This window comes from Diaporthe batatas, assembly GCF_019321695.1.
Source record: "Diaporthe batatas strain CRI 302-4 chromosome Unknown Contig00006, whole genome shotgun sequence".
Lineage (NCBI taxonomy): Eukaryota > Fungi > Ascomycota > Sordariomycetes > Diaporthales > Diaporthaceae > Diaporthe > Diaporthe batatas.
Window position 1 is genome coordinate 748,423 of NW_025408553.1, and position 25,108 is coordinate 773,530.

At 54.6% G+C, this 25,108-nt stretch overlaps 7 protein-coding genes across 7 annotated transcripts; 2 read left to right on the plus strand and 5 right to left on the minus strand.

The window, feature by feature from the left end:
- Positions 1-31: 31 nt before the first annotated feature.
- Positions 32-2,648, minus strand: KVR01_006476 (uncharacterized protein). Its single transcript, XM_044790308.1, has 5 exons — positions 1,439-2,648; positions 1,279-1,344; positions 866-1,223; positions 765-807; positions 32-688 (listed from the first exon to the last, which is right to left on the minus strand). Exons 1-5 carry the CDS (start codon positions 2,103-2,105, stop codon positions 236-238), a joined length of 1,587 nt encoding a protein of 528 aa, XP_044645279.1. The 5' UTR covers positions 2,106-2,648; the 3' UTR covers positions 32-235.
- Positions 2,649-2,846: 198 nt separating this feature from the next.
- Positions 2,847-7,519, minus strand: KVR01_006368 (uncharacterized protein). Its single transcript, XM_044794320.1, has 4 exons — positions 6,975-7,519; positions 5,505-6,883; positions 5,276-5,444; positions 2,847-5,198 (listed from the first exon to the last, which is right to left on the minus strand). The coding sequence occupies exons 1-4, from the start codon at positions 7,021-7,023 to the stop codon at positions 5,095-5,097; spliced, it is 1,701 nt and encodes a 566-aa protein (XP_044645171.1). The 5' UTR covers positions 7,024-7,519; the 3' UTR covers positions 2,847-5,094.
- Positions 3,401-3,874, plus strand: KVR01_006459 (uncharacterized protein; the record flags this gene model as incomplete). Its single annotated transcript, XM_044787694.1, has 1 exon — positions 3,401-3,874. The coding sequence occupies one exon, from the start codon at positions 3,401-3,403 to the stop codon at positions 3,872-3,874; it is 474 nt and encodes a 157-aa protein (XP_044645262.1).
- A 537-nt stretch (positions 7,520-8,056) lies between the features above and the next one.
- On the minus strand, positions 8,057-11,783 carry KVR01_006380 (uncharacterized protein). The gene is made up of 2 exons (XM_044792390.1): positions 11,122-11,783; positions 8,057-11,058 (listed from the first exon to the last, which is right to left on the minus strand). Exons 1-2 carry the CDS (start codon positions 11,574-11,576, stop codon positions 8,142-8,144), a joined length of 3,372 nt encoding a protein of 1,123 aa, XP_044645183.1. The 5' UTR covers positions 11,577-11,783; the 3' UTR covers positions 8,057-8,141.
- Positions 11,784-12,919: 1,136 nt separating this feature from the next.
- Positions 12,920-14,540, minus strand: KVR01_005908 (uncharacterized protein; the record flags this gene model as incomplete). The annotated part of the gene is made up of 4 exons (XM_044792725.1): positions 12,920-13,352; positions 13,404-13,695; positions 13,818-14,365; positions 14,503-14,540. 4 exons carry the CDS (start codon positions 14,538-14,540, stop codon positions 12,920-12,922), a joined length of 1,311 nt encoding a protein of 436 aa, XP_044644711.1.
- A 4,901-nt stretch (positions 14,541-19,441) lies between these two features.
- KVR01_005729 (uncharacterized protein) lies at positions 19,442-20,654 on the plus strand (the record flags this gene model as incomplete). The annotated part of the gene is made up of 2 exons (XM_044790336.1): positions 19,442-20,288; positions 20,350-20,654. 2 exons carry the CDS (start codon positions 19,442-19,444, stop codon positions 20,652-20,654), a joined length of 1,152 nt encoding a protein of 383 aa, XP_044644532.1.
- A 258-nt stretch (positions 20,655-20,912) lies between these two features.
- On the minus strand, positions 20,913-24,601 carry KVR01_005778 (uncharacterized protein). Its single transcript, XM_044785703.1, has 2 exons — positions 23,698-24,601; positions 20,913-23,642 (listed from the first exon to the last, which is right to left on the minus strand). The coding sequence occupies exons 1-2, from the start codon at positions 23,941-23,943 to the stop codon at positions 21,591-21,593; spliced, it is 2,298 nt and encodes a 765-aa protein (XP_044644581.1). The 5' UTR covers positions 23,944-24,601; the 3' UTR covers positions 20,913-21,590.
- Positions 24,602-25,108: the final 507 nt, after the last annotated feature.

Here is a 25,108-nt window from a genome sequence, read left to right on the forward strand (position 1 = left end):
CCAGACGGCAGAATGTGGCTCATAACAGCGTCAGGGTTTCAAAGACTTGAGTTCAGCCGACGCGAAGAATAAATAAGTGAGTGCTCAAGATTCGCACCTGATGTGGCTGCCAAACGTGCCTCAGCCGACAGCAGCGGTCTTAGTATTCCCAAAGTCATTATTTACATATTATATCTTTGCTTCTACCTCATACATCATCAAACAATCCCGCAAGCCGTTGCAAGCTAGCCCCGGCCTACGAGCTCCTCTTCCCATATGGCTCAAACGGGAAGAACACACTGACAACCGCCAGGGCCACAAACAGGGCGGCACACAGGTAGATGGGCACGGGCGTGCTGGTATCAGCAAAAGTCGCAATCACCGCGGACAGGATCCCCATGACCCGGGCGCACGCGACGGCGACGCCGTTGCCCGTGGCGCGGTGGGCGCTGGGGAGCACCTCGGGCGTGTACGCGTACAGCGTGCCGTAGTAGATGTTCAGGCAGAACCCGATGGCGCACGAGAAGCCGACGTTCTGGGCGGCGGAGCGGACGGCCGTGTAGGCGAAGAAGAAGCACATGGTCATGAGGGCGCCGATCACCATCGTGTAGCGCCGCCCGAGGAGGGGCAGGTCGCACATCCACCCTGCGAGCATCGGGCCGAAGATGGAGCTGACGTTTACGAGGGCGTAGTTGCGCCACGTCTCGTACTGTGGCAGCTTGAGGTTAGGCTGGATCCTATCTGTGGGGTCTGGTGAGATACGAGCAAAGAAGAAAGTTGCTTACGGGGGTCTCTTCGAAATCTGCCCCACGGGTTTCGAGATAGGTGCTGTATGGTGTCAGTGGATATCCGTCGTGAACTCTCGCGGTCCTAGAAGGAAACGTACGGGAGGAAGACGTAGAAGAGTGGGTAGACGAGGCCAATGAGCGTCCAGGAGATCCATATCAGGATGGTAGAGACACCTATTTTCCTTGTCGCAAACAGACCCCTGATATGGATCATGAACTCGTTGACTGAGAAGCGGTTCTTGCTGTGGGCCCCTCTGACTTGACCACAAGCCTCGAGCTTCTCCAATGTGAGCGAGATCGGGCGGTTGTACTTGTTGGCCAGAAATTGGAGCGTCTCGACGACTTGAGCGTCGTCCCCGAGGCCCAGCAGGTACTTTGGAGTCTCCTTGAGTCGCACCACTGTTACGCGTAGGACCGACATGACGAAGACCAGCGCCCCCGATGTGAGCATTGTATCTATGCCCTTGTTAGGCCATCTGAGCCGAGGTCATCACCAGAGGTCATTACTCACATCTCCAGCCCATGTTAGTTTCCTTGTAGCAGTATCTCGCATCGGTACAATTCCACCTCTCAGGCACTACCGAGATGGGACCAAGGTCAGCAATAGCAACTCGCCATGACGTTCACACATCCCCAGCGGCTGTGAGGTCACGCTGCCAGGTGCAACTCACCCATGAAGCCCCAAGCAATGAACCCAGTGATCGCCTGCCCAAGCCCCCACCAGGCGGCGAGGAACGTCAACACCCACTGCTTCTGGGAGGGCAGGTACTCGAGAAACACAGTCGTGTCCAGGATCAGGTTCCCGCCGGCCCCGAAGCCCACGAGGGCGATGAAGAAGCCCAGCGAGCCCCAGTTCGTCATGGCACCGCAGAGCAGGGTGCTCACGGCACACACGAAGAGCGAGATGTTGAAAGCGTGCCGGCGGCCCACGACGTCGGCCGAGGACCCCCAGAAGATGGCGCCGGTGAGCATGCCGACGTACACGGCGATGGTGAGGGCGCGGGGGTAGCCGACCTCGCCAAACTCCCTGAAGGCCTGGGTGGCGATGATGGACTGCAGCAGCAGGACGAGCGAGTCGACGGCGTAGCCGAAGCCGTTGAGCCCAAAGAGCTTCCAGTGGTAGTTTGTCCAGCCGATCTCGTCTATGGCGTTGTTGACCAGGTGCATCTTGGCGTTGAGCGCCGGGTCGAGGTCCTGCAGTGCCAGAATGTCCTCGCCGCCCTTCAGGGAGCTGCCATCCGCAGGGCCGGCGTCGGTCAGCACGCCTTCTTCGGGTAGCTTGAGCTTCTCGTCGCCGCCGGCCTCCAACTTGGGGCTGTCATCGACGTGGGCTGTCATGTCTGTGCTGCTTGTCTGGTGACACCACGGATTCTCGGTGCGTTAGAGGAGCGATGGACTCCTCGCCAGACAGCTTTTGTGGGAAAAGGCGAATTAGGGTGGGCCTCAGGACAGGTGAATTTAGAAGAAGTCGTTTGGCGATTTGTTGAGGGCAGGAGCCACAGCTCTGACGTGAACATTTGACGTCAAGCGCGGGAGGTACGCCCACAGGCTGGGCGCGGCGCGTGAGAGGCTTTAAGGATAGAGATGGTGTCGCATGACCCCCAGCAAGGAGCTGCTCCTTCACGCGAGATCAGGCGTGAGCAACCTAGCTGTGGGCTTATCTGCGTACCAAAAATTGTATATGCGCCATGATGCAGCCAAGGTTGGCCAGGCTGCCGGGTGCGTGTTGTGCCTCGCGACCCACAGCACAAGAGGCCGCCCAGGGACATGGTCGTTAGTGGGGCATGGGGCAGCCCAGTGGATTACTGCGGTAAGACAGTGAGCATCTGAGTAGCCAAAGAAGAATTGCGCCGTCATTGCTGTGTATGTAGGTACCTACCTCTAGGTAGGTAGTGATAGCAACACCATGGTTCGCCCACGTGCTGCCCTCGTGCTATGCTCTAGCGCTTCTGATAGGTCGTGCGGGCCCACGCAATCCTTGCGACGTTGTGTTGCCAACCTTGCCCGGCTCCCTGGCTCAGCTCCTGCGCCGTTATATGTAACCATGTATTGGGGAAGGATTGTCATTTAAAAAATATACCAAGACTCGGTCTCGAACTGAAATAACAGCTACATCCTTGTCGACATCGGTACTTGGGTGAAGGTGTGTTCGACACTAGAGACGAGTTCAGGGTTAGGACTGGGGAACGTGATATCCAACTTACATGCAGACCACACCCCGTCCCGAAATGTATTACCTCGTCCCTCACAGCGAGCACGCTGAGTTGATCCCTCCCTATCTGTCCCCTAAAGCTACAACTCGATATTTATTTCTCTTCGTCTTCGCTGCTCCTTAAGTCTTTGCTTTACAAACCGGCAAGCTGTAATCCATATACCCCGATATCGCATGCCCTATCGATCCCGAATGCCGAACCATCTTCGAAGGTCTCCAAGCCCTGAGACTGATATTAAAACGACGACGTCACTCCATTAACGTCCATCTCACCTGATGTCCCAGCAGTCTGGAGACGACCCCCCTTTTCCACATAATTGAATACGCACCGTTTAGACACGGGACAAAGCACGAGAATTAACCCAACCAACTACTAATTCTAATCTGATCTCATCTCATCTCATCTCCGTAAACCAACACAATGCCGGCAACAACCACAACCCGCACCCTAACAATTTCGGCCGCCAAAGCAGCAACAGCCGCGGCCGAGGCCAAGGCCGCCAGCATAGGCGTGCCCATGAACATCGCCGTCGTCGACGCCGGGACCCACCTCCTCGCCTTCACCCGCATGGACGGCGCCAAGCTCACCTCCGTCGCCATCGCCATCGACAAGGCCTTCACGGCCGCCGGCCACAGGGTCCCCACCTCGTCCTACAAGGAGGCCGTCTGGCCGGGCGGCCCGGCCTACGGCATCAACGGCACCAACGGGGGCAGGTTCAACGTCATCGGCGGCGGCGTCCCCGTCATCGGGCCCGGTGGCGAGATCCTCGGTGCTGTGGGCTGCAGCACCGGCACCCCCGCCCAGGACGAGGTCGTCGCCAGGGCGGCGGTCGAGGCTGTTGAGAAGCTCGTGAGGGAGGAGGCGGTGTCGGGGGCGCCGAGGGCGAAGCTGTGATGTGAGTCCATAGGTATGGGTGCGGAAGTGTTTAGGGGCCCAAGTGCAGGCGCCTTAATGATGGAGCCTCGATTTGCTCAAGTGCACACTCCTTGTGAACGCACAGCACGAGTTGCAAATCGGCAGGGCTCTGCTAAGGATACAATAAACAGAATAAGTCACGACCACTGCATCGAGTCCTTGCTATTTCAGAATGTCATCATATTATATTTTACACATTGGCAATGCTTTGCCGTGTCCCTCGGCTGCGTCTCCTCTGCCCTACCACAGCCCTTCGTCGGCCAGCGGTGGCATATCCTGACCCGGTATTCCCCTCATTATACTCACGAAGAAGACGGCGCTATGGAGAGTAGTGCTGAAAAGAGACTGGTCACGACCAATTTTCAGAAGACTGTAACCACGTGTGATGAGACGCATGTGCAGCAAGTAGAAGCCAGATGGCCGGTCTTCATGGACGCGCTTCAGGGACCACAAGACGCCGTGTCACGACGCACTACCGTCACCAACCGTAAATGTCAGATGCAAGCAAGCTTACTTGAGTCTCAAGTTGCGGAGCATGAACGACAAATGTTGAATGAACAAACGCCTGCAGTCAGAAGGAAATTGCGTTTGGGGTGGTCGCTGCAGCTGCCCTCGAGAGGGCCCCGGGATGAGGAGCAGCCAGGCCGTGGGTGGTATCAAAGTTTGGTGACGAAGCTGAACTTTTATGGAGTGTCCAGACGACGTCAGACCAGGCACATTAAGCGCAACAAGCTCAATAGGTTTTCGTCCGTGCAGTTTGCGAACCATGGCCCAAAAGGCAGTCAAGTCGCTGTCAGGACTACGATCAAGTGGCATCTCATGAAGAAGTGTCAAATCAATCGAAGCCGCTAGGTGCGACACCACTTGCCTCACGGGCCTTTGTCAGGAGTCCACGGGTATGTCAGATCGGCCCCAGGGAGGGAGCCCCGTTCTGTAAGGCAGGTTCCTCGGCGGAGACCGTGATGCCAAGGAAACGAACGATGTTCTCAAACAATGAAAGGCTGAAGAAAAGTCGGGGTATGGAGATGGAGCTGGGCGAATCTCAAGAAAGGTGTGCATCTCTGGCATGGGGCAGCTTCATCAGGATGCGGTTAGACGGACAGCCGCCATGTCAGTCAACAGCGATGCAGTGGTTCAGTCGGGTCAATCTCTCCGCAGAAGACGTCACGCAGTTGGCCGCGTCTCTTGCGCATGGCCGGTTACGATGTGCCGGGTGGCTTGGAAGCGTCGCCCTGGCCTGCAGCAGTTTGCTGTGCAGCGAGGGACTGGTACCATAGGGCCAGGTAGTTCTGGTAGCCGCCATCTGCCGTGTTGTCAGTCATTGCTCGCGCGGTCACAATATGGCCTGGATCACGGGCCAAGGGGTTGGCTGATACTCACAGGCTGCGTAGGGGTCGGCTTGGCTGTCGGCGCCTGCCTGAGCCGCAGGTGCCCGTGACTGCTGGTTGTTAGAAGCTGGCTGCCCATAGTTTGGATTGTCGTAGTCGCGGTGCTGGCCACGACCGCGTCCTCCTCCGCCTCCGCCGCCACCGCCGTTGCTCTTCTGTCTCTGGATCCGGGTGTTAGAGTATGCGACAAACGGTACCATCTCACGAGCCAGGACACTTACAACTGCTTCGACTTTGTCCTCGATGGCCCGCTTGGCCCGCTCGATTGCGTCTCGGCTACCGACAAGCTCAATCTCTCTCTCAGCCTCACCAGGCGCGGGTTGCTGTGAGACATTGATCTTGCAACCAGTCTGGTTCTGCATTTCACGGATAGTCTCGCCACCCTTGCCAATAATCATTCCAACGGCCTCGTTCGGAACAAAGATCGCATCATTGGTTTTGTCGTGGCCGTTATCTCGCTGGTTGGGTCGGCCTTGGTGTTGGTTGCCGCCACCGCCGCCACCGCCGCCGCCGCCGCCGCCCGAGTTTCCATTCCGGCTGTCGCTGTCCACGATCTCCATGATGAGGTCCTTGGCCTGGGCTGCAGCAGCATAAGGGCCAATGAGGTTGACTGGGCGAAGTCCGTTGACACTCTTGGACTCCCCAACGATGTTCACATGGCAGCCGCTTCGCTCCTGAAGATCACGAATAGTCTCGCCGCCACGTCCGATGATGAGACCCACAGTGCGGTCAGGGACCATAATCTGCAGGCATTCTTCCCCGTCCTTTAGGTTGATCTGGCCACTAGTGGGGTCGACAGTCGGGGGCTGACGGGGTTGGCCTCTATCCAAACCAGCCCTGGCGATCGCACCCATGCCGCTATCATCGATGATCCGATTGATGGCAGCCTTTGCTTCCGCTCTCCTCGCACGAGGGCCAGTGATCTTGCACTGCCTGAATTTGTCGTCATTGCTATGTGGGGCCAGAAACTGCACGCGGCACTTGGTCTCTCCCTCGACTCGGCGCAGGTTCTCTCCTTGCCTGCCGATGATGAGGCCGACAAGGCTTGCCTCGATCTGCATGGTTTCTGACGAGCTGTCATCCTCTCCGCGGAGGGGAGAGCGTTGGCGCGCAGGATTGGATCCGCGAGGGGAGAAGGCGCCCTGGCGACCACGCTGAGGAGAGTACGACCGCTCGCGTCCGTGGTCGCGCCCACCACGATCAGCGCGACGCTCATCTCTGTAGGGGTTGTAGTTGTCGTGGAAAGCCTCGCGACGGGGAGGAGACCTGGAACGCGAGCGGCGACGGCCGTCGTTGCCAGCATAGACTGGAGGCCGCTCGTACGGCGCAAGGTTATTGGCGGCAGCGACGGCCTTTGCCTTTGCTATGGCATCTTGGATGCTCACAGTACCCGAAGTCACAGGCTTGATTGTGCTGAGGTCCACTGTTCCACTTGAGGAGGGCTGGGGATAGCCATAGGCACCTGGAGGTGGGTAGTTGTTCTGCTGCGCGGGAGGGGCACCTGGTGGCATGGCATAGCCCTGGGCAGGAGGGTAGGCGGGGCCGGGAAGACCAGGCTGGCCTTGGGTTGGGGTTGTTGTCGCAGGTCTTTGTTGGGTAGCTGGAGGAGGGTGTCAGTTGAGGGCAATCGAACCCGGGGGGTGGGAGAGATGAGGGAGGACGGGATGACGGTGTGGATGGGGAATGCTTACCACGCAACTGCTCCAGGATCTGCTGGATGTCTGGTGTCGCACCCGCCATCTTGGGGGTTGGAACAGGTCAGTGTTTGCGAGACCAGAATCGTGTAGTTGACGGTTCGTAATAGATGATGGCGATCTGGGTGGGAGGCTGCCTCAGAGTTTTCCGTCGCGGTGGCCGAGGGCCAAGGAGAAACGGGGCTGGTAGATGAGTAGCGTGCGTGTGCTCAGTGACAGAGCGAGACTCGGCTCAAGTTTGAGTCTCCCAGGGTTTGTCGAGTCGCAGCATCAGCTGGGGCACAGTAACAAAGGGTCTGGCAAGCCAGTCACTTGTGGAGGATGGATTGAGCGGCCCCGACCTGATGGACAAAGACAGGGTGCAGCAGGTGCAGGGAGGAGGTCGTTGGCTGGGCAGGACGGTTGCGAGGAGGATGGGAAGGGTGAAGCTCCAAAAAGGGTGTCGCAAAAAGAAATGCAAGAGCCAGGGACGGAGGCTATGCGCCGGCCCCACTAGACCAAACCAAGCTACCCAGCAATTCGGTCTCGGTCTGGGTCTGGACTTCTGGCCCCCCCTCTGTGATGGACTTGTGTGTGTGCCCTGGCAAGCCTGGGCAGTCCCGTGCAGCCGTGCAGCCGTGCGTGCGTGCCCCTTGCCCCTTCACCCTTCACTCTACCCTATGGAGATGTGTGCCTGTAATTATTACTGTGTAACCCTGCTCGACGGTGGACCAGGTCCACTTTGCTCTAGCCTTTCTGCCTTCAAGTCTCTTGTTTTGCTGTCAGAAGACAACAGGTGGAATGAATTCTGTGTCCAATAAAAGTCAGAGGCGTCCAAGGTATCCAGGTAACCGCCAGATCACTGTTTCGCCGGAGTTTGTGGCGGTTTATTAGGCTGGAACGAAGTGGCTTGTTGTTTGCCTCTGTGTGCAGTGGTATGTGCGTTTGCGTTTGCGTTTACGATTGCGTTTGCGTTTGTCACTGCCCACACCGTTCATCCACTGGCAGATCTGCTGCTGCATTTGAGTGCCGGCCTGGGGCAGCACGGGCCACCATATTATGTGGTACAAACCTTCACTCACATCTTGCCCTCGAGTGCCTTTTATCTCTGGTCAGACTGCTCAATTATCCAAATTTACTGCTACAATTTCTGCACACCACCATGTGCTGTCTGTCATCCGCCGCTCAAGCCCTTACTGTCTCTCCAAACGTCCTTCCAACATGCCTGCCCGGCGTCGCGCTGGCAGAGTTGCAGATGAAGCTGAGCCTAGGAGCCTTGTTTCCCTGACCGCAGGCCATGTCTTCGTCACCCTCTTCGTCTAGTGCCCTCCTCCTTCTCTTGGCCGCTGGCCTGATTTGCGGATAAGACCCAAGGAACGCATTGATACCCTCCAATATGTCTGGCACGAGGCTCATAGGCATGCTTTGCGTCACTGCCTCCTGGATGTCAAGAAGTGGTAATTTTGAGAGATCGTCATGCCGCAGAAATGTCTTCGTCACCTTGGCATACAATTGGAGCTCCCTGTAACTCTTGGGCGTGCGTGTCGGTGTTAAGGCAGGGTCTTTCTTCAGGAAGCAGCCCAGGATGTTCCACAGAGCACTTCGAAACGGTACCGGGACACCAAGGCTTCGGCAAACAACTTCAATCGGCTCTCCTACTGACCACTGACCCAGTGGCTGGAGAAAACCTGTGTTGACTTCGAGGTTTGCCTTGTGCACCATCTTATCCAGGTCCTCGAGGTATCGATCGCTGTGCAGAATGAGGCTTGGGGTCAAGAAGCAGGCCAGGAAGAACTTGGCCCACACTGGGAGGGGCTCAGGCGACTCTTCGCCTTCGACCAAGGCATTTGGGTCGGCTCCATTGTCCAGAAGCATTGATAACACGACGCTGCTCACTGCCTCCATCAACGGCCCCTGCGGGTAGTCAGCTGGCAGGCTATCCAGCTCCAGTTGCGGGCATGGCATCAATCGCTTCGCGAACTCGGACCACGGGGTGGTCTCAAGGCCAGATTCTGGGTCGATATATGCCTCGTTTGGGTTATTCCCATGATCCAAGAGGGTCTGAAGCAGATTGACCCTGCGTGCTGACCACCTTACGTCGTAATCGTTCCCGACTTGTGCGTCAAGCTTCAGGACGGAGACCAGTGGAAGTACCTCCTTCGAGTGTCCGGGCGCTTGATAAAAGGTTTCGGCGGGATACCTGTCGAGCCCAGTCCTCAAGATGCAGGTTCGAAACAGATGTTGTGTTTGCTGAATCGTCTCGGTGCCAGCGAACGTCGCCTGCCCAGTTTTGAACATCCTGTGGACCGCCCAGTCCAGGTCATCGATCAGGCCAAGAACGCAAGGGCTGTCTGATCTTGCAGCATATCCAAGTGCCGTTTCCAGAGTATCAACCAAAGGACTCTTAGAGGGCCCATAGTATGCGATTCCTCCCATGGACACGAAGGCCGCATGCTTGATCCAGCATATGTACGCTTGAAAGATGCTCAGCTCCGCGTCAAATCCTGAGGTGGCCTGCTTCTTAAGTTCGCCGTACATTCCCTCCATTTGTAGAAAGTCTTTCAATGTGCGGTGGAGAAAGTTGACCCTGTCGAAGGCATCCACCTCAAGTAGTCCCTTGCAACGCGAGTTCAACCTGATCGACAATGGCCTGATCTCGCTTTCAAGCTGTTCGTCATTCCAAGGAATGAGCTGCTCCTCGACGGCATAATTTGGGTTGGAATCACACCGGTCGTGGAAGGTGTAGATTGCGGAATGAAGGGGGCCTTGACCAGCGGCGGCAATCAACAACGTTTCTGCCATTTTTTGCATGTAGATCGGCTCTACGCTTTGAATGATGAGCTGGAAAAACTTTGTCAGTTTGTCCGGGATCCTGTCCAATCTTTTCCATAAGTCTGCCGAGGTATCATAATTCGTCAGACCCTCTCGAAGCTGTCGGACAACTAGTACAACCCACAAGAAGACGCCCTGGGCTCTTTGTACTATTTCGGTGACCATACTGTCTCTCGTGCCACGCTCGTTGTCAAGGCTTCCCCACCTAGGGTGTCTGCTGAGCTCTTGTTGGGTATAATTTCGGATATCATCACGAGTCAGCTCTTGTATGCTCAATGTTGGTCGGCTTCCAAAATACTCGGTGAACCTGTTCCAGGGCCGACTTGAGATGCAAAGCTTCACGTTAGGAGAGGTTGACAAGTCGACTATGGTGTCACACAGATCCTTGTCGTTCACTTCCAGGCAAGCTTCATCCAAGCCGTCGATGAAGAAGCAGAAATTAAAATCTGCTTCGGCCTTCTTAACGACTTCGAAGATGGTCCTGCTCAGCTCTGAAGAAGACCAAGCAGGGCCCACTGCGGAGTTCGTAGATAAGGCTCTCTTCCATCGCCTCGGGCATGTCTTCTGGAGAAGTTCAGGGGCCTCGGAGAATATGTCATGCAAAAGTGACCGAAGAAGACCGTCACGGGACTTCTGTATCGATGACCCTGAGCTCCAGAAGTAGTGGCAACCGATGATGGGCTTGCTTTTGCCAGCCCATTTCCGCAGAGCAGTCTTCGTACGTGGACTGTCTGCCACAAATTTGATGAACGTGGACTTGCCTGCACCAGGCTTCCCAGTTATCCAGAATACTTTGCCTCCTTTCTCCAGCCACTCAAGAAGCTGAGTGCCTTGTTGGGCTTTCTTGTCGAATACCCATTGGAAGGTGGCTGTGTATGCGTCCGGTATACTTTCGTGCCGGGCAGTTCGTTCTTCATAGTCGATGGTTTGCAAAATAGCGTCAGCCGCGCCCGTGGTGAATGTGTCGCTCAGTAATATTAGTTTTCGAAGCTCGGACCTATCCGCAAACACCCTCTTAATGACTTGGAGCTTGTCCATATCATCCAGCGATAGCTTCGATGTCTTTTGGCAGAGAGACTCCGAGTCACTACCAGAAGAATGGCTGGGCTCTTGAGACGGGTTCGACTGCTGGCGCTTTGCAGTGTCTGCAGTAAGCGCGCTTTTGATCCCCTCAATGTTGCTTTCCATTGTCTTGACTCTGTTCCAGAAGCTCTCGTGGCGTTTAACATCATCGTGTTTCATTTGTGCTCTGATATGACGCAGCCGTTCACTGAAAAACCAACACACAGTAAGCCATTCAGATCATTGAATCGTCTTTCGGAAGCACTCTGACCTTGAATCCATGCACATATGCATGATAAGTTGAGTCTGATGCTTCGAGATACGACCCTCCAGTGCCTCGATTTCGTCTTTATGCCATATCTCCTTCAGAGCTGACCTGAAGCTCTTCCACCATTTGGGCAAGTTTCCCTGCCCATGATTGATTCTTTCCAGCACAGTGAGAAGTCTATTGCAGTCGATCCTGCATTCCTTGGCCAGGGCCACCATCGCGGTATCGCCCGCATTGTCCGGCTGGGCGCCATCGCTGCCGTGGCTCGCATCGGCATACTGCTGCAGGTTCTGGCTTAGAGCCGCCAACCTGTTGTATATGCCCTCCAAAGATGCTATTTCCTCTGATATCCCTGTAGACGAGCGATGGATTTCTTTGGCGATGTTGAAGAGGTTTGCTGCGAACTGAACAAATTGCACCACCGTCCCTGCTAAGCCTGCTCCCGACAGTGGGTCCATAGCTGCAGGGACGAAGTGTGTATTTCTTCAGGTTTGGGCTTGCTTTGGGCGTGTCGTTTCATACAGCTGGGGCTTTCATCTGTAATCAGCGTTGTCGATTCAAACTTTGGCGTCTGACTGAAACTACAACATCCTAGTCTGAGTCGATGGGGTTGGCAAAGACTCGGAGTACCCAAATACAGAGGTGAAATGCGGAGGGCATTCAGCCCGAGAATCAGCCTCAAGCTTGTTTCGTTTGTAATCGGCTGTGTTAAGTGGATAATATTTGCGCCACAGCCTAAACCTCCGAGGGATGTCAGATCCGACTGCAGCTCTAGGGGGTACAAGTCAGCTAGCAGGCACCCGGAGAAGATCAAGCGCAGCCAAAAGGGCATTTCTGCAGGTCGGTCAACGTCGTGTGCACCTGCAATTGGGCAGTTCCTTAGCTCTAGAGCGGAAAGAACTTGGCGTGCTGCATTCGCGCGGTCATCTCGTATGCTGAAAAGGTCACATGCAGCCAGAGTGAGGCTCTGTTGGTGATACTGCATGTAACATGGCCTGACAAATAGATCAATAACCATTCAAGCATTCGTATCCTTTCTTATTGCCGCAGGTCTGTCTTTCCCCACTATGAACTTGGGTTTGAAGCTGTCACGTACAAGTTGGACTGTGAGATCAGGAGTACTGCCCGTGTTTTCGCTACATGGCCAGAGCATTTTCCAACCACCCCTCCAACCTCCAGGGCTCCTATGTGATGACATCTTACAGGAAAAAGAATCCCCAAATTTCTATCTGATAAATTCCCTGCTTCCGTAGGAACAGATCTAAATACATAGTCTCAATGATAGCCGTCAATACACAAGAGTAAGGGAACCCACAGAGGCTGTGGTTTGACTCCATATTACTCTTCAAAGATGTGGTAGTGAAATATTAATAATGTGTGTGAAGCCTGCAACCATCATCCGATGAGTTTCAGACGGTATCAGATGTGTCAGTACAATCTCGGGCGTTGTGCCATAGACAATTCGAACTGCGTCTCTGCAATCTTCGGTATTATCCCATGGGATGTCGTTTTGGTCTTTGAGGGGTCTCAAGGGGCCGAATATACTTTGTTGTAGGAACGTATCAAGCACAAAACCACTTGAAAAATAATCAGAATGTAACCTGCGCAATAAAAACCGGCGTAATGATCCTTGATGGAATTTGAGCTCATGAAATAGCCTTCAAGTCGGCCGAGACTGACAGATAGCTACCTAGGTATCAAGTATTTACACGTATATACCAGAAAGACTCTCGAAACTCCGCCGTCCAGTTATTGAACATGCATTGGTTTTCCTGTCATATTCCCTGTCTCCGGATAATTCTCACCACCCGGGCTTAACTGGCGCCCAGGGCTCCGGGGACGGTCCTCCGTGGCTTGACTGTGGCGGCGTCGCGACCTCTTCTTGCACCGTGAAGGACGTTTTCACCTGAATTCCACCCATCATTATCATATCGCGAGCCTCTTGCTCCATCTGAAGATACCTTAAATCGCTTTCCACCGTGGTCGCACGCGAGACGCTCCTCGGCGGGGACTGGAGGCACATCGCCTGGTCGATGGACGACCTGTCGTGCCATCCACCGACTCCAATTTGATCCTCGAGCTCTCTCCTCCTATAAATCTCGCGCTTCGACTCATCGTCCAACTCGATCGCACGGATCGCCATCTCGACATCATACGCCGGTCCCTTTCGGTGGACGCCCGCGGCAGGCTCCAGCGAGGACGAGCGTAGCGTCGTACCGCCGCTTGCTTTACCGCTGAAGTTAGTCGTCGTCCTGCGGGTAGATCTGCGAGATGCGTATGCCGACGTCAATCCCGCTCTTGCGGGCTGCCTCTCGTCCGTCCTATCGGCGCCAGGTGTCAGGTCACGGAGGCAGGGGAACCAGTCGCGGAGCAGTGGCCATATCATCGGTAGGTTACTCGTGTAGACTGCTACGCTAGCCTCCCGTACATACCAGAGCATGTAGTTGTCATCGTATACGTCTGTGAGGTTGAAGATTTTGGTGAGAAGGGCGGCTAAGATGACGAAGATGCCCAAGGAGAAAATGAACGCGATGACAATCTTTTGTCGCCACGGCAGAGCCATGCGCAGGATGAGTGCTGGTAGACATTAGCGACATGTGACAGACCTTAAATGCTTATGCGACACGGCAAAAATAATCCGTATATTCATGCATACATGCTGGATAACAGAGAACATAGAAAAAAATAAGCTCACTCACGCATAGGTATGCATATCATAACCAAATCACTAGTGATATTGAAAGACCCTTGCACGATTGCATATTTCTGCAAAGTAGTGCACTGCGGATCTGGTGGCGGTATTGCCCAGTAGCCTTCGAATGGCTGACAAGCTGTGAAGAAGGCGATCTCGGTTGCGAGCCATCCGATGAATACATATATCGCGAGACATCGAACAATGAGTTGGTCGCGGAGCCCCAGGGTTAAGCGCGTATACATAACAAGCATGCAGGCTTTGATGGTGTATATCAAATTCAGCATCACCTGCTCCGAAACCACGACGACTTTGGAGCCATAGATGCGGTCCTGGATGTCTTTGGCTGTGAAGCTCTTCTCTAGCCCCGGCGGATATAGATTAGATCCTCCGCCGTCTGAGATCATATTCAGGCAGACTATGAGAGCAGTATAGAGTACCTTTGAGTGACGGAAGATTAGTAAAATGCTTTCTTGTTCATGTTTCCTGGAGGCATTACTCACCACCACAAGAAGCATGAGGTAGTCATCGGCCTGGAAATTTGCGGCTCCTAACCTTCGTGCTCTTGCAATGCTGACGGTCTGACGCATTAGTTCTCGAAGTTGGCCAAGCAAGGGTACGAGACAGGCAGGACTTACAATCTGAAGATGATCACGACGATTCCAACGCTATACAAAGACCAGCTTTGCGACCTCAAGGTCACGTCAAAATCATTATCGAAATTGCCCATTGTTGAGCGTGACGAATGGCACAGCGATGGGATGACGGGTAGTGGGAATCAACCACGCTTCAGGGCGTCAATGCTTCCATATATCGCTCCTAGGGGGCAAACGCTAAGGACCGGCTGGCTGCTGAGCCGAATTCAATGTTAGACCGTCGACGCCATTGCAAGACATTGAAGAACGAAAAGTTGTGTACCGATCGCTGCTGCTGAGCCGCGGCAAGGCCTGTCTTCCAGCGAGACCGATACGCAAAGGCATCAAACTCGCCGATAACAAGAAAGGGGACAAAGAAAATATATCGTCCTTGCGGCTAGCCAAGAGACTCCGGTGGGAAGGTAACGAGCTAATCAAGGAGAGCTAACTGAGTCAAGCTTGTGAAGACTGTTGATCGGCACGGCAGTCTCGGGGGCTGACCGGAGTACGTGCGCTTCGTGGTGCGGACTCTCAAATATGCCCCGTCGGGATGAAATTCTGGGTTTTGCGGGCGTGGAATGACCTCAGCTTAAAGGCAGAGGGCACATCCGTACATTGGCAAAATCAAAGGCTACATTTTCTTGTGGGGGGCGGGCGGCGACGGAACAAACTATGTGATCCTGTCGTGTGCCAGGCTGGCAGCAGTTGGTCACACACTCTACCTAGGTTCCTATCTCGACATCGCTGCCGTCTTCCTCGAATTGGTGGCCGTGCTTCCGAGATCTTGGCGGAACAGACAAGCATACCACCGTGCACCATCGTGCGAAGACGAGCCAAGAGAACACGGGGAGATTGGATGGTGAAGACATGTCCTCGCGTGGCCCGGTTTTTCACAGTAGTGTGCCACGGTGAGGAAAGTATACTGCTAAGTGCAACCAGATACGCTTGATCAGTAACATTTGAAAGCTTCGTCGACCAACGTGAGACGACTTCTGGATACAATGAATATGCACCGGCACGCACCGACCCCCCATGCCGCGTTTGAGTTGCGCTACAGAGCACTCGAGGTTACTTGAGCCGCAGTGGCGAGCATGCGTGACATCCACGTGTGACGGCAGGTCGAGCTCATCAGGGAATGTACTGTAACGCTGTATGATTCGGTTCAGAGTGAGCGCACTGACACTCGGCACACTGCAAGCGATTGCCAGTGACTGATTGATCTACACGCGGCCTAAGCGCCTCTTGGCAAACAGAGGAAACCCAATTAGAAACACAACGCTTCCGACATATCCTTGCCTATGCTTTCTAGATAGAATGCTACAAAACAACTCTACCCTGTCTACTAGTATTTGTCTGTCAACCCTCCACAGATACGGGCCTCAAATCCACTCAAGGGATCCTTTCCTGACCTCTCAGAAGTCGCTCCGCGACAGGAATTAGGGCAAACCCTGCCCAGGTGTATATGGAAAGGACTGTTCATGAAGCACTGTATCCGCAGAGGGGTGCAGTCAAAGTTGTGAGAAGAATTTAAAGGACTGATATCATCGGCAATCTAATATTTCCCCACGCGCCCGTGCGAGACAAGCCAACAGCCAGGAAATTCTGGATCTTACGGCACATGGGAGATTTCCGAAACCAGGTGAAAACTTAAGATTAGAAGCAATTCTGGGGAATGTGAGAAAGTGAAGAGGAATAGTGTAGATACCGTTATCTCTGTTCTCAGCAGTAATTTAGGTGCTGGAGAAGAGACATTTACCCTCTGTCCACTAATACTACTAGTGCTATTGCGTTTACATAAATGGACAAATAATTCGTCCTCATTCTACGAGAAGCCTTTCTCGGAGCAACTTTTGAAACAGATGAGTTCGCGTGTCGACAGTACGCCAATTCGACATGATCATGTTCTTGGTGGAGCTCATTGTCCAGTACAACTGGCAGACAAGGTTTGTTTCAAGGCAAACAGCTAGATGGTGTTCGTCAGGACTCGGGCCTGAAACGCCCGCTGGGGAAGCTTTGGACCTTCTGCAGCTGCGGCCGCCAGTGCGCTGAGCTTAAGTAGAGCCTCAGTGCTGTTTCAAGTGGAGAGACATTTGGGGGAAGATGCTGGCAGTGTGGTTCAATTTAAGCTTATCGTTGTCGCTTCAGGCATTCCCGTACATCAAGTGGTCTCCGAAGTGACTTCATCTGAACGCATCAATTGATCGCTCTGTCATTTACCCATATCACCCCACATCCATCATATCTTCAGAACAAGATTCGTGCCCAGCATGCTTGATGCAGCCGAGCCCTTCGCATTTTCCCACGGCCTGGATAGATCGGTTTGGGACTTCTTGTTTGTAGTAGCCAAGATTCTCGAGCCTCGTGTGTCAACTGACATGATCCTCGAATCACCCAAACAGGAACCGCCAGTTTGGTGAGTATTGAAGAACCCTCCAACGACATGACCTGCTTAGCTATTATTGCTCTCCAATGGTGCAAGGACTTTCGACACTGGAAATGAAATGATGATGCTTTGGGCATGACATTTTGGCATCGGGTTCACGTATGAGCAGCCAAAGCCTTCTATCGACATAATTGAATGCCTCCGTGCTACTTCGACGCTGCTGTGTGCCCAGGCCTGGCCTGTTTTCTTGACCTCATTAAGAAAGGCCATGTTTGTCGTGCTGTTATCTTACCCCGTTAATGGACAGTCTGGTGCTGTTTAGTTTGAGATCATGACAGTGTATTTGAACCCCACACAGTCGTGCACACAGAGGTAACTGAAATAAGAAGTTCCTAACTGGCAAAGTGCCAGAGGTCCGAGTCTGCCCTGGCTATTATGTAAGAGTGGCAGGGACTGATATCTCTTCTATTCCGCATACGTCCGAGGACATACATTGCGCCTTCATACGTAGGTAAACGCTCAAGAACCAGCGCTTGCAAAAACTAAAAATATCAATACAGTATTTAAAATACGATAGGTGCTTATGGCCTCAGCCTTACGACGCATAACAAGGCTAAAGGATACCGCCTTGACGGTGGCGTTAACTAGATCGTCGCAAAAGGAGTTGTACGGTGAGACCAGGTCTCTCAAGGTGGTCGCTATATAGATGTTACAATCCCACAAAGGGAATCCCAGCCAAGAGCTTAGCCCTCCAAACACACACACACACACACACACAACCAGCGGCAGGAACATATCACGCTGAGGTAGATGAAGAGCAACTTGGAAACACCGGGAGCACTCGAGCAATCAATCCATGTTCGATTGTTCCCTAGCTGTATCTGCTAGCAAGTCCATCTGGCGGAGCCTCTGTCTCATTTTCTCCCACCGCCGAAGAGTTCATTGTCGACTGACTGGCGACTAAATGTAGGACCCATCGCACTTCTTGCAGTAGCTACCAGTGTAGGTCCCGTGCTGCTCACACTCTGGCATTTTATCGTCTGGGTTGGGGGTTCTCGAACGAAGTATTTTGGCGTTGTGGGGGTTGGAGCGGCTTGTTCACGTTTGTCTTGTGTGCTCGAAAAGTTCTTGCGTTTTTGACGACGTACTTGTGTCAACTTCGAGTTTGTTTGAGGTTCTGGTCAGGTCGGTTTTTGGCTATCCTTTTTGAACTGTTGCGTTGGTTTGATTTGAGTTTCAAGTTGTTGTTTTGCCTGGCAGTGTTGGTGAGAGAAGCTTGCTTGAGGCAAGACTTCCCACATATTTATACTAATTTTGGACCGGGCTAGTGACTTGTCTTTTGTCTCGGTACGGCCTCAATAACGCATTCACTCATACCTTGAACCCAGTGAGTTACACAGGAATCCAACATCTCAAGCCCTTGGCTGAGTTGTGAAGTGTACACGGCCAATAGTAACAGGCGTGGGTGACCAAGAACGCACTGGGCTAGTTCACGATATTGAAGATGATAGCGCACATTACTAGGATAACTAGGTGGGTCACTGTACACACCATGATTACATTGAACACATTTAAGTAATTGGGGTCTTCGAACGCCAATCTTGCCTTCACATAACAGTAAATATGGGAAGCACCACCTGGGCAGTCTGCGCAGTCTGGGGTAGCCTTCAACGAGGACAGAGCCTGTTCTGTGAGGTATGAGCCAATGCCCTTTTTAGGATATTGGATAAGAACAAAATTAATCAGATCAGTGGGGGAAATGGCAGGGCCGAAAGGTACAATGTATGAGAAGCAAAGAAGAGAACCTTGGAAAAAGAAGCTCGGTCTGGGGTGCAGATCCTGTGGCCGTGTACTTGGGCGGCTGAGGATACCGGACACAAGCACATAGTCAAAGAGCGAACGAGAAAGCTCCATAGAACAAGAAATTGGACGCATGACTTCTGTTGGTCGAGAGTTCAGCGTAATTGAACTGCTGCAGCAAAGCTACTGACCTCCCTCTGGTCACCGGCCGGCCATTCACAGATCTACTTCGAGCTCCCAAGTGCACACAATATTCCTCATATAAGCCAGCATGCATGACCAAGCTGACTTCGATGCCATAGACATAGATCAATTGCTAATCTCTGTTTCGTGCTTGTTGTCGGGCCTAGTACGCCCACGTCCCTTGGCATCGTCAGCCTGCTTCAAGGCTGCATGACAGCCGGGTGGGCATGACTGTCAGCCCACCCACCCAAACTGTCAGCAAATTCCACGATACCGGTAGCAACGCAACGCAGTAAACCGCCATGCTCCGACTAGGATTCTCAAACCACCTTGCACGCCAGAGCCACAGGCCCGCAGCACAGCATTGCGGGCCATCATAAACGCATTTCGCCTCTTTTTGTCATCAAATAAAATCCGAGTAGTCGGGATTCTTAAACTCTTGGCGATGGCGATGTTGTGACCAGAAGGCGAGGTGGTTGAGATGATGAACTAATTCATAAGTGAGAGCCTTTCGCAACTTCCACTTGATCAGCACCGAGATGAGATATCAGAACCAGCCGACCTCATAATAAAACCCATCCGGATACACCCAGAAGCCCAGCACACACCACATCCAAAAAGAAAAAGAAAATGGGATCCGTGGCCGCCGACCCCCCGACCGCGCCCACCCAGGGCAAGGCCGCCGCCGTGCCGGAGGCCGTGAAGCGCGCGGTGGAGGCCAAGGTCTACGGCTACATGTACTCCTTCACCGAGATGGGCGCGGTGAAGCTCTTCATCGAGCACAAGGTGTTCGCCGCCCTGCCCGCGGACGGCTCCGCCACCACCCTGGCCGACCTGGCAGCCAAGACGGGCGCCGAGTACAACATGCTGGAGCGGCTCGCCAACTTCCTGGCGGCGGGCGACGTGCTCTCGGCCACCAGCACTGGCGGCGAGCGCTCCTACGCGCACGGCCGGACCTCGCGCTTCTTCCTCGACGAGGGCGTCAGCCTCATGTTCAGCCACCTGTTCGAGAACTGCCTGCTGCCGGTGGCGCACTGGCCAGAGTACTTTGGCACGCACGGCCTCGCGGAGCCCAAGAAGGCCAACATCACCCCCTGGGGCCTGTCGTGGGGCCACCCGGACAAGACCAACTACGAGGTGTTTGCCCTGTTCCCGGAGAAGGCCCTGCCGTTCAACGCGTCCATGAAGGTCGGCGTGGCTGACATGCCCATCACGGGCATGTACGACTTTGGCTGGATCGCCAAGTATGCCGCCGCTGCCTCTGACAAGAGCGACCGCACGCTGCTCGTCGACGTCGGCGGTGGCATGGGGCAGGCCCTCAAGGCCATCCTGGCCGAGAACCCCGGTATCCCCGCCGAGCGCTGCGCGCTCCAGGACCGGCCCGAGACCATCGAGGAGGTTGAGAAGGAGGCGGATGAGGCGCTGGCGAAGGTGCAGAAGTTTGGTGCTAGCTTCCACGGGGAGGAGCCTGTCAAGGGTAAGTCGGCACACTTTACAGAATAATACACGCATGCTGACACTAATCAATCACCTCCCAGGCGCCCTGGTCTACCACATCCGCCGCGTCCTAAACGACTGGCCCGACAAGGACGTCGTCAACATCCTGAGCCAGATCAGCGCCGCCGCGGCGCCAGACTCGCGCGTCCTCATCTCGGAGCAGATCATCACCGAGTCCCCCTCGCAGATGATGGGCGCCGTGGACCTCTTCTTCATGAACTTTGGCGGGAAGCGCCGCAGCGAGCGCCACTACGGCGAGCTGGCCGCCCAGGCCGGGCTCAAGCTGTCCTCCTTCTCCCGGCACGGGACGTCCGACTCGGCTGTTATTGAGCTGGTCGTCGCTTAGGTGGGTGGATATGGGACTTGTTTGGTCTCGCGGGCGTTCAGGCGTTTGGTTGTGTTGACTTGTCGAGGGTGGGTTGCTTGGATGAGCACGAGCAATGGAACATGACTTGATGCACTTGGCTGTCTTTGAAGTGCGAAGCCGTCCATGCGTGAACCTTGACTTGACCCAGTGGTCTTGCAAAGGCGAAAACATTCTACAACTAGTAGGGGACTGGCTACGCAGTTGGCGAGATGCACGAAAGATGAGTGGCTAGCAAGGTGTGTTTCCCGAGGCCCAGACAGACCTGTCTGTCTCGCTAGAATGCATTTGAGGGTATCCAAGTCTTCTCAGCGAAGCCCTATCAAGTAGCAGAGGTATCATGATCCCAATCCCATATTCAAACATGCATTCCGCTCCTGTCGCTCGAGCGCCAACATCAAGCCCAATGCCATTCTTCACCAACATGTGCCTTATATCAAAGAGCGCCCAGCGAAAATGAGTCCATGGACCGGTGAACCATGGCAAGAGGGTGTTTTCAGAACCCAGAAAGCGACAAGGTGATGTGAGTCCGACCCGTCTTTTGTGCTTTTCAGCCCCGTTGGCCCCCCGAAACAAGAACGCCGAATACAATGCGAAACCCGTATTCCTCTACCCTGTCTGCTCGCAACGTGTGTTGAGTGTCTAGTACAGGATCCAAAGCGCGCCCATAGTCGAACAACATTGGCGTCCACGCGCCTCGTCGAACGTATGCCTCAAGAAGGGGCCAAGCAAAGCGAGCGACAGTAAAGAAAATCAAACAAGAAAAGAACATACAAGAGATAGACGCCCGAGACATTACAACGATGAAATCAACCGTAAACCTAACATAACTCGTAATCATGCATTTTCGTAAAAAAGAGGGCGAGACGGTGGTACAGGATGCCGTTGGCAACAGCCGACCACGCGAGCCGCCGGGTTTCAGCAGCCTTCCACAGCACCGCCAGTGAAGACCAGAGAGAAATCCAAGTCGCCAAGGTCATGCGATGGCTGGCTGATCGGCAGATGGATCTGCTGGGAAGATGCGAAGTTGTTAATTGCTGTCAGGGTCGCTGAGGACGAAGAGACGTTCGGGCTGTGGTAAGCGTTGTGGTCCATGGCCACTCCCATTTGGTTGAAGGATGGCGAGATGTTGGACGTAAAGCCAAAATTAGCAGATCCCACAGACGGCATCATCATCGTGTCGAGCTGCTGCACCGGAGACACGGCATAGAGGTCATGCATGTTCTGGTGGTAGACGTCATTATTGTCGAGCGGTAGATTGTCGCCCATGCCGTAGAAGGAAGTGTTGTCCATCTGAGCAGGCTGCATATTACCATAGGCGGCTGGGAGCGGGCCGTCGATGTAGTCAATCTCCTGGTTCTGCAGCTCGTCCTCGTCCTGCATCGTGTTGATGTCTAGGGCGTCCTGGTCGTCTACCGACACGCTCGTCTCCTCCATCCATGCCTTGAGGTCTTTCATGGGCGGCCAGTCACCGCCGCCTTTGCCACCTCGTCTTTCAGCCGCCTCGGCGTCGTTTCCATTCTTGGCAGCCCCCTTGGCCCTAGGGGGCTTTTTGCAGAAATGGGCACGCCTGAGGTGAGCAGCAGCGTTATAGTAGGCCCCGTATTGCTTTCCGCCCCTGCAGTGCTTGCACTTTTCAAGTGGGGTCACTGGCTGGTAGTCGCTCGAGATGCCTTTGGTGGACGGATCAACACAGACGTACTTCTTGACGACGTTTCCGTGCTTGGCTTCGGTGTGGCGACGAAGTTCGTGCTCGCCGCGGAACCCATCTGGATATTCATCGCACTGCCGGCACTTGACTTTGGGGTGCTTGGGTCGTTCGTACTTTGCTTTGGTCACGGCCACTTTTCCGTCCTTGCCAGCTTTGGAGCCCGGTTGTGAATCCGAGTCTGGCTCGTTCGGATCGGACGCGGGCTTGGGAGCCAGAAGGACATTCGCGGCTGCAATCTGCCGATGTAAAGAGTCCTTGGCTCGCCCGCGCTGTGAAAGGGTAGACTTGGCGCTGCTCGCGGAGATAGACCGCATCATCGGCTCAGCATGCTCGGCTAGGTCGACCTGCTGCCCGAGTGCTGGGGTGCTCTTCGAATGCGGTCCTGACGGGAGTGAGAATGCATCAGTGGTCTTGGACCGCTGCATTGGCATGGCCAAGACGTTGGAGGGAGGATTTGAGATTCTGCTGTCGACGGAAATAGACCGGCCCATGTCTTCAGGGTAATTTGGCAGTGCAGAGGAGATCTCGCCATGATTTCCAACGCCAACTAGTAGCTCATCGTCGGGGGCACGCCGCTTATTCGAAGTGGGTTGATGATATCCAGTGCCACTGAAGCTCCCGTATTCGGGACTTGGCACCCCGTCATTCATGGATGATTGAGAGTTCAACCTCATCATCTGTATCTGGCCCGAGACCGACTGGTTGGCGGTGCTGTTGGATCTTGTCATGGCAGTTTCGATGGTTGGACCGGATGTCAGGGACCCACACTGAGACGTGGGGAAGCCTTGTGGCTGGAACTGCGTGTAGATCGGGGTTGGAAATGGCTGCCCATAAGGCGAGAATTGCATGTCGGTGGGGACGATCGGTTGTGCTGACTCCAGATCGCCTTGGTGTCTTGAGAGCCAGCTGGCCGGGTCCTCCAACATGCCGCTAGCCTCCATGACCGTCGGGAGTTCCGTCTTGCGCGGTTGGGACACCATGGGGTTGCCCATGGAGTGGGCAAGGACGTAGTTATTTGCAGGCTGCTGCTGCTCTGACTCGTTCAGGAAGTTGTCCATCATGTCCATCTTGGAGCCATGCTGAGCCTGCAGGGGTGAGATGGGCTTGACGCGGCCAGCACCGGCGAAGGGGTTCTGTGCTGCAGAGCTGGATTTTGAGCGCACCATGCCTGCGCTTGGGCTTATCATTGACTGCTGGGGCTGGGTGTGAGTGGTCTTTGTGCGCTTCATGGGATGTGCCGGGTTCTGGTGATATTGGACCTGCTTGCCATGTTAGGAAGTGGCCGAACTGGGCAGGCCTGTGGGCCGCTCTTACCGAGGGCTGAGGCCCAGTGTGGACGGTGAGGTCCGCATGGCGAGCCGTGGCTGGCAGTGGCGAGAACTGAAAAGTGCCCTGTGAGGTGGGCAGGAAGTCCTGGTTGTGGGCGCCGGATGCGATCGACTTTTGGTGTTGGGCAGCAGCAACCCTTTCCCTGAGCAGTCTGGCCTCGCGCTCTTTCGCTTCCGCCTCACGTTCCAAGGCTGCAAGGTCCTCTGGAAAGTCAAAAGCAGTCTGGGTCATCGTAGTGAGGATGGCGGCGCCGACTGCTCAGACAGCGGCGCGTGTTGTTTAAGCTGGAGCAGGGTGCGGGCGAGTTGTGAGCGACGACGAGGCAGGGCGGAGGAGCGAAAGGGCCCGAGCCGTGGCGGCAGCCTTACAATTCTCGGGGAGCTGGGATGAAGGCTGTCTGTCTTGGAAGCTCACTATAATAAGGCCTCACTGGGAAAAACGAGAGATCGGCGGGGTGGCAGAGTTCAGGTCGAAGCAAACAGAAGAACGGTTCCTTTCGAGGCTTTAGAACGGCCGGGGAGTGATTTGTTTATGAAAAGAAAGCCACTTGCGCAGGCTGAGGCTTGAAGGAGGTACAACAGTACGTCGTACATGACCAGATTGCGGGCTGGGTTTTGTAACCCGCCAGGCCATGCATCCCGGGGGGTGTGTGGGTAAATGACGATTGGCCAAAGGGTGGGGCCTCTGATGGTGTTGGAGGAGGTGTGGGAGAATCGGGGTCAGGGATCATGCCGATGTGGTGGGCGTGGTGGGAGTGGTGGGAGTGGGTGGCAGCGGTGGGGAGCCAGTTGTCGTTGTCAATGCTGGCTGGCTCCTACGCTGCAGCGTAGTACGCAATATGCTAGACAGACAGACAGAGCTCCATCCCGCACAGCCCGGGGCAGCGGCTAGTGGTTGCAAGTCCAAGCAAGCCCAAGGAAGCCGGGAAGCTCTGAGAGGCTGGCGGCCAGCCAATATAACTTTGCATTATACGACCAGGACTGGGGTTCTGGATGCAGTAAGATGCGTGTTTCCGTGCAATCCCAAGAGAAGGCCACCAGACCATCCATCTCAATATGTGTGTGTGTGTGTGTACGTACCGTACCAGACTACTACATATAGACGGATGGCTAGTCTATTGAAAGTCAGTCATCGGCCCCAAGGGCACGAATACGACAAGACGTAAGATGCAGGACGCAAGAGGCCATGGCAATGTTGCTGGGCCCTGGTGCTGGGCCCTGGTGCTGGGCCCTGGTGCTGGGCTGCTCTTCCCAGTCAGGACCGGCGCACAAGTGCGTTCCTTGCGTGGCCGTCTCGTAGCTATCCGGGCAAAGCTGGGTCCCGTGTAGTGGAAAAAGGCCGTTGTGAGATCCTCGACAGTCTCCGAGACACGTCACCTCCCGTCGGTTACTTCCGA

What these genes read in the sequence shown, in the direction of transcription:
- KVR01_006476 (XM_044790308.1), bottom strand. Translation starts at nt 2,105, where the DNA reads ATGACAGCCCACGTCGATGACAGCCCCAAGTTGGAGGCCGGCGGCGAC. An exon ending in CTCTTCTACGTCTTCCTCCC is followed by an intron (nt 808 to 865) that starts GTACGTTTCCTT and finishes GACACCATACAG; the next exon opens with CACCTATCTCGAAACCCGTG. An exon ending in CAGATTTCGAAGAGACCCCC is followed by an intron (nt 689 to 764) that starts GTAAGCAACTTT and finishes AAGCTGCCACAG; the next exon opens with TACGAGACGTGGCGCAACTA.
- KVR01_006368 (XM_044794320.1), bottom strand. Translation starts at nt 7,023, where the DNA reads ATGGCGGGTGCGACACCAGACATCCAGCAGATCCTGGAGCAGTTGCGT. An exon ending in GATCCTGGAGCAGTTGCGTG is followed by an intron (nt 6,884 to 6,974) that starts GTAAGCATTCCC and finishes ACCCTCCTCCAG; the next exon opens with CTACCCAACAAAGACCTGCG. An exon ending in AGGACAAAGTCGAAGCAGTT is followed by an intron (nt 5,445 to 5,504) that starts GTAAGTGTCCTG and finishes ACCCGGATCCAG; the next exon opens with AGACAGAAGAGCAACGGCGG.
- KVR01_006380 (XM_044792390.1), bottom strand. Translation starts at nt 11,576, where the DNA reads ATGGACCCACTGTCGGGAGCAGGCTTAGCAGGGACGGTGGTGCAATTT. An exon ending in CATATGTGCATGGATTCAAG is followed by an intron (nt 11,059 to 11,121) that starts GTCAGAGTGCTT and finishes TTGGTTTTTCAG; the next exon opens with TGAACGGCTGCGTCATATCA.
- KVR01_005778 (XM_044785703.1), bottom strand. Translation starts at nt 23,943, where the DNA reads ATGACCCAGACTGCTTTTGACTTTCCAGAGGACCTTGCAGCCTTGGAA. An exon ending in ACACTGGGCCTCAGCCCTCG is followed by an intron (nt 23,643 to 23,697) that starts GTAAGAGCGGCC and finishes CATGGCAAGCAG; the next exon opens with GTCCAATATCACCAGAACCC.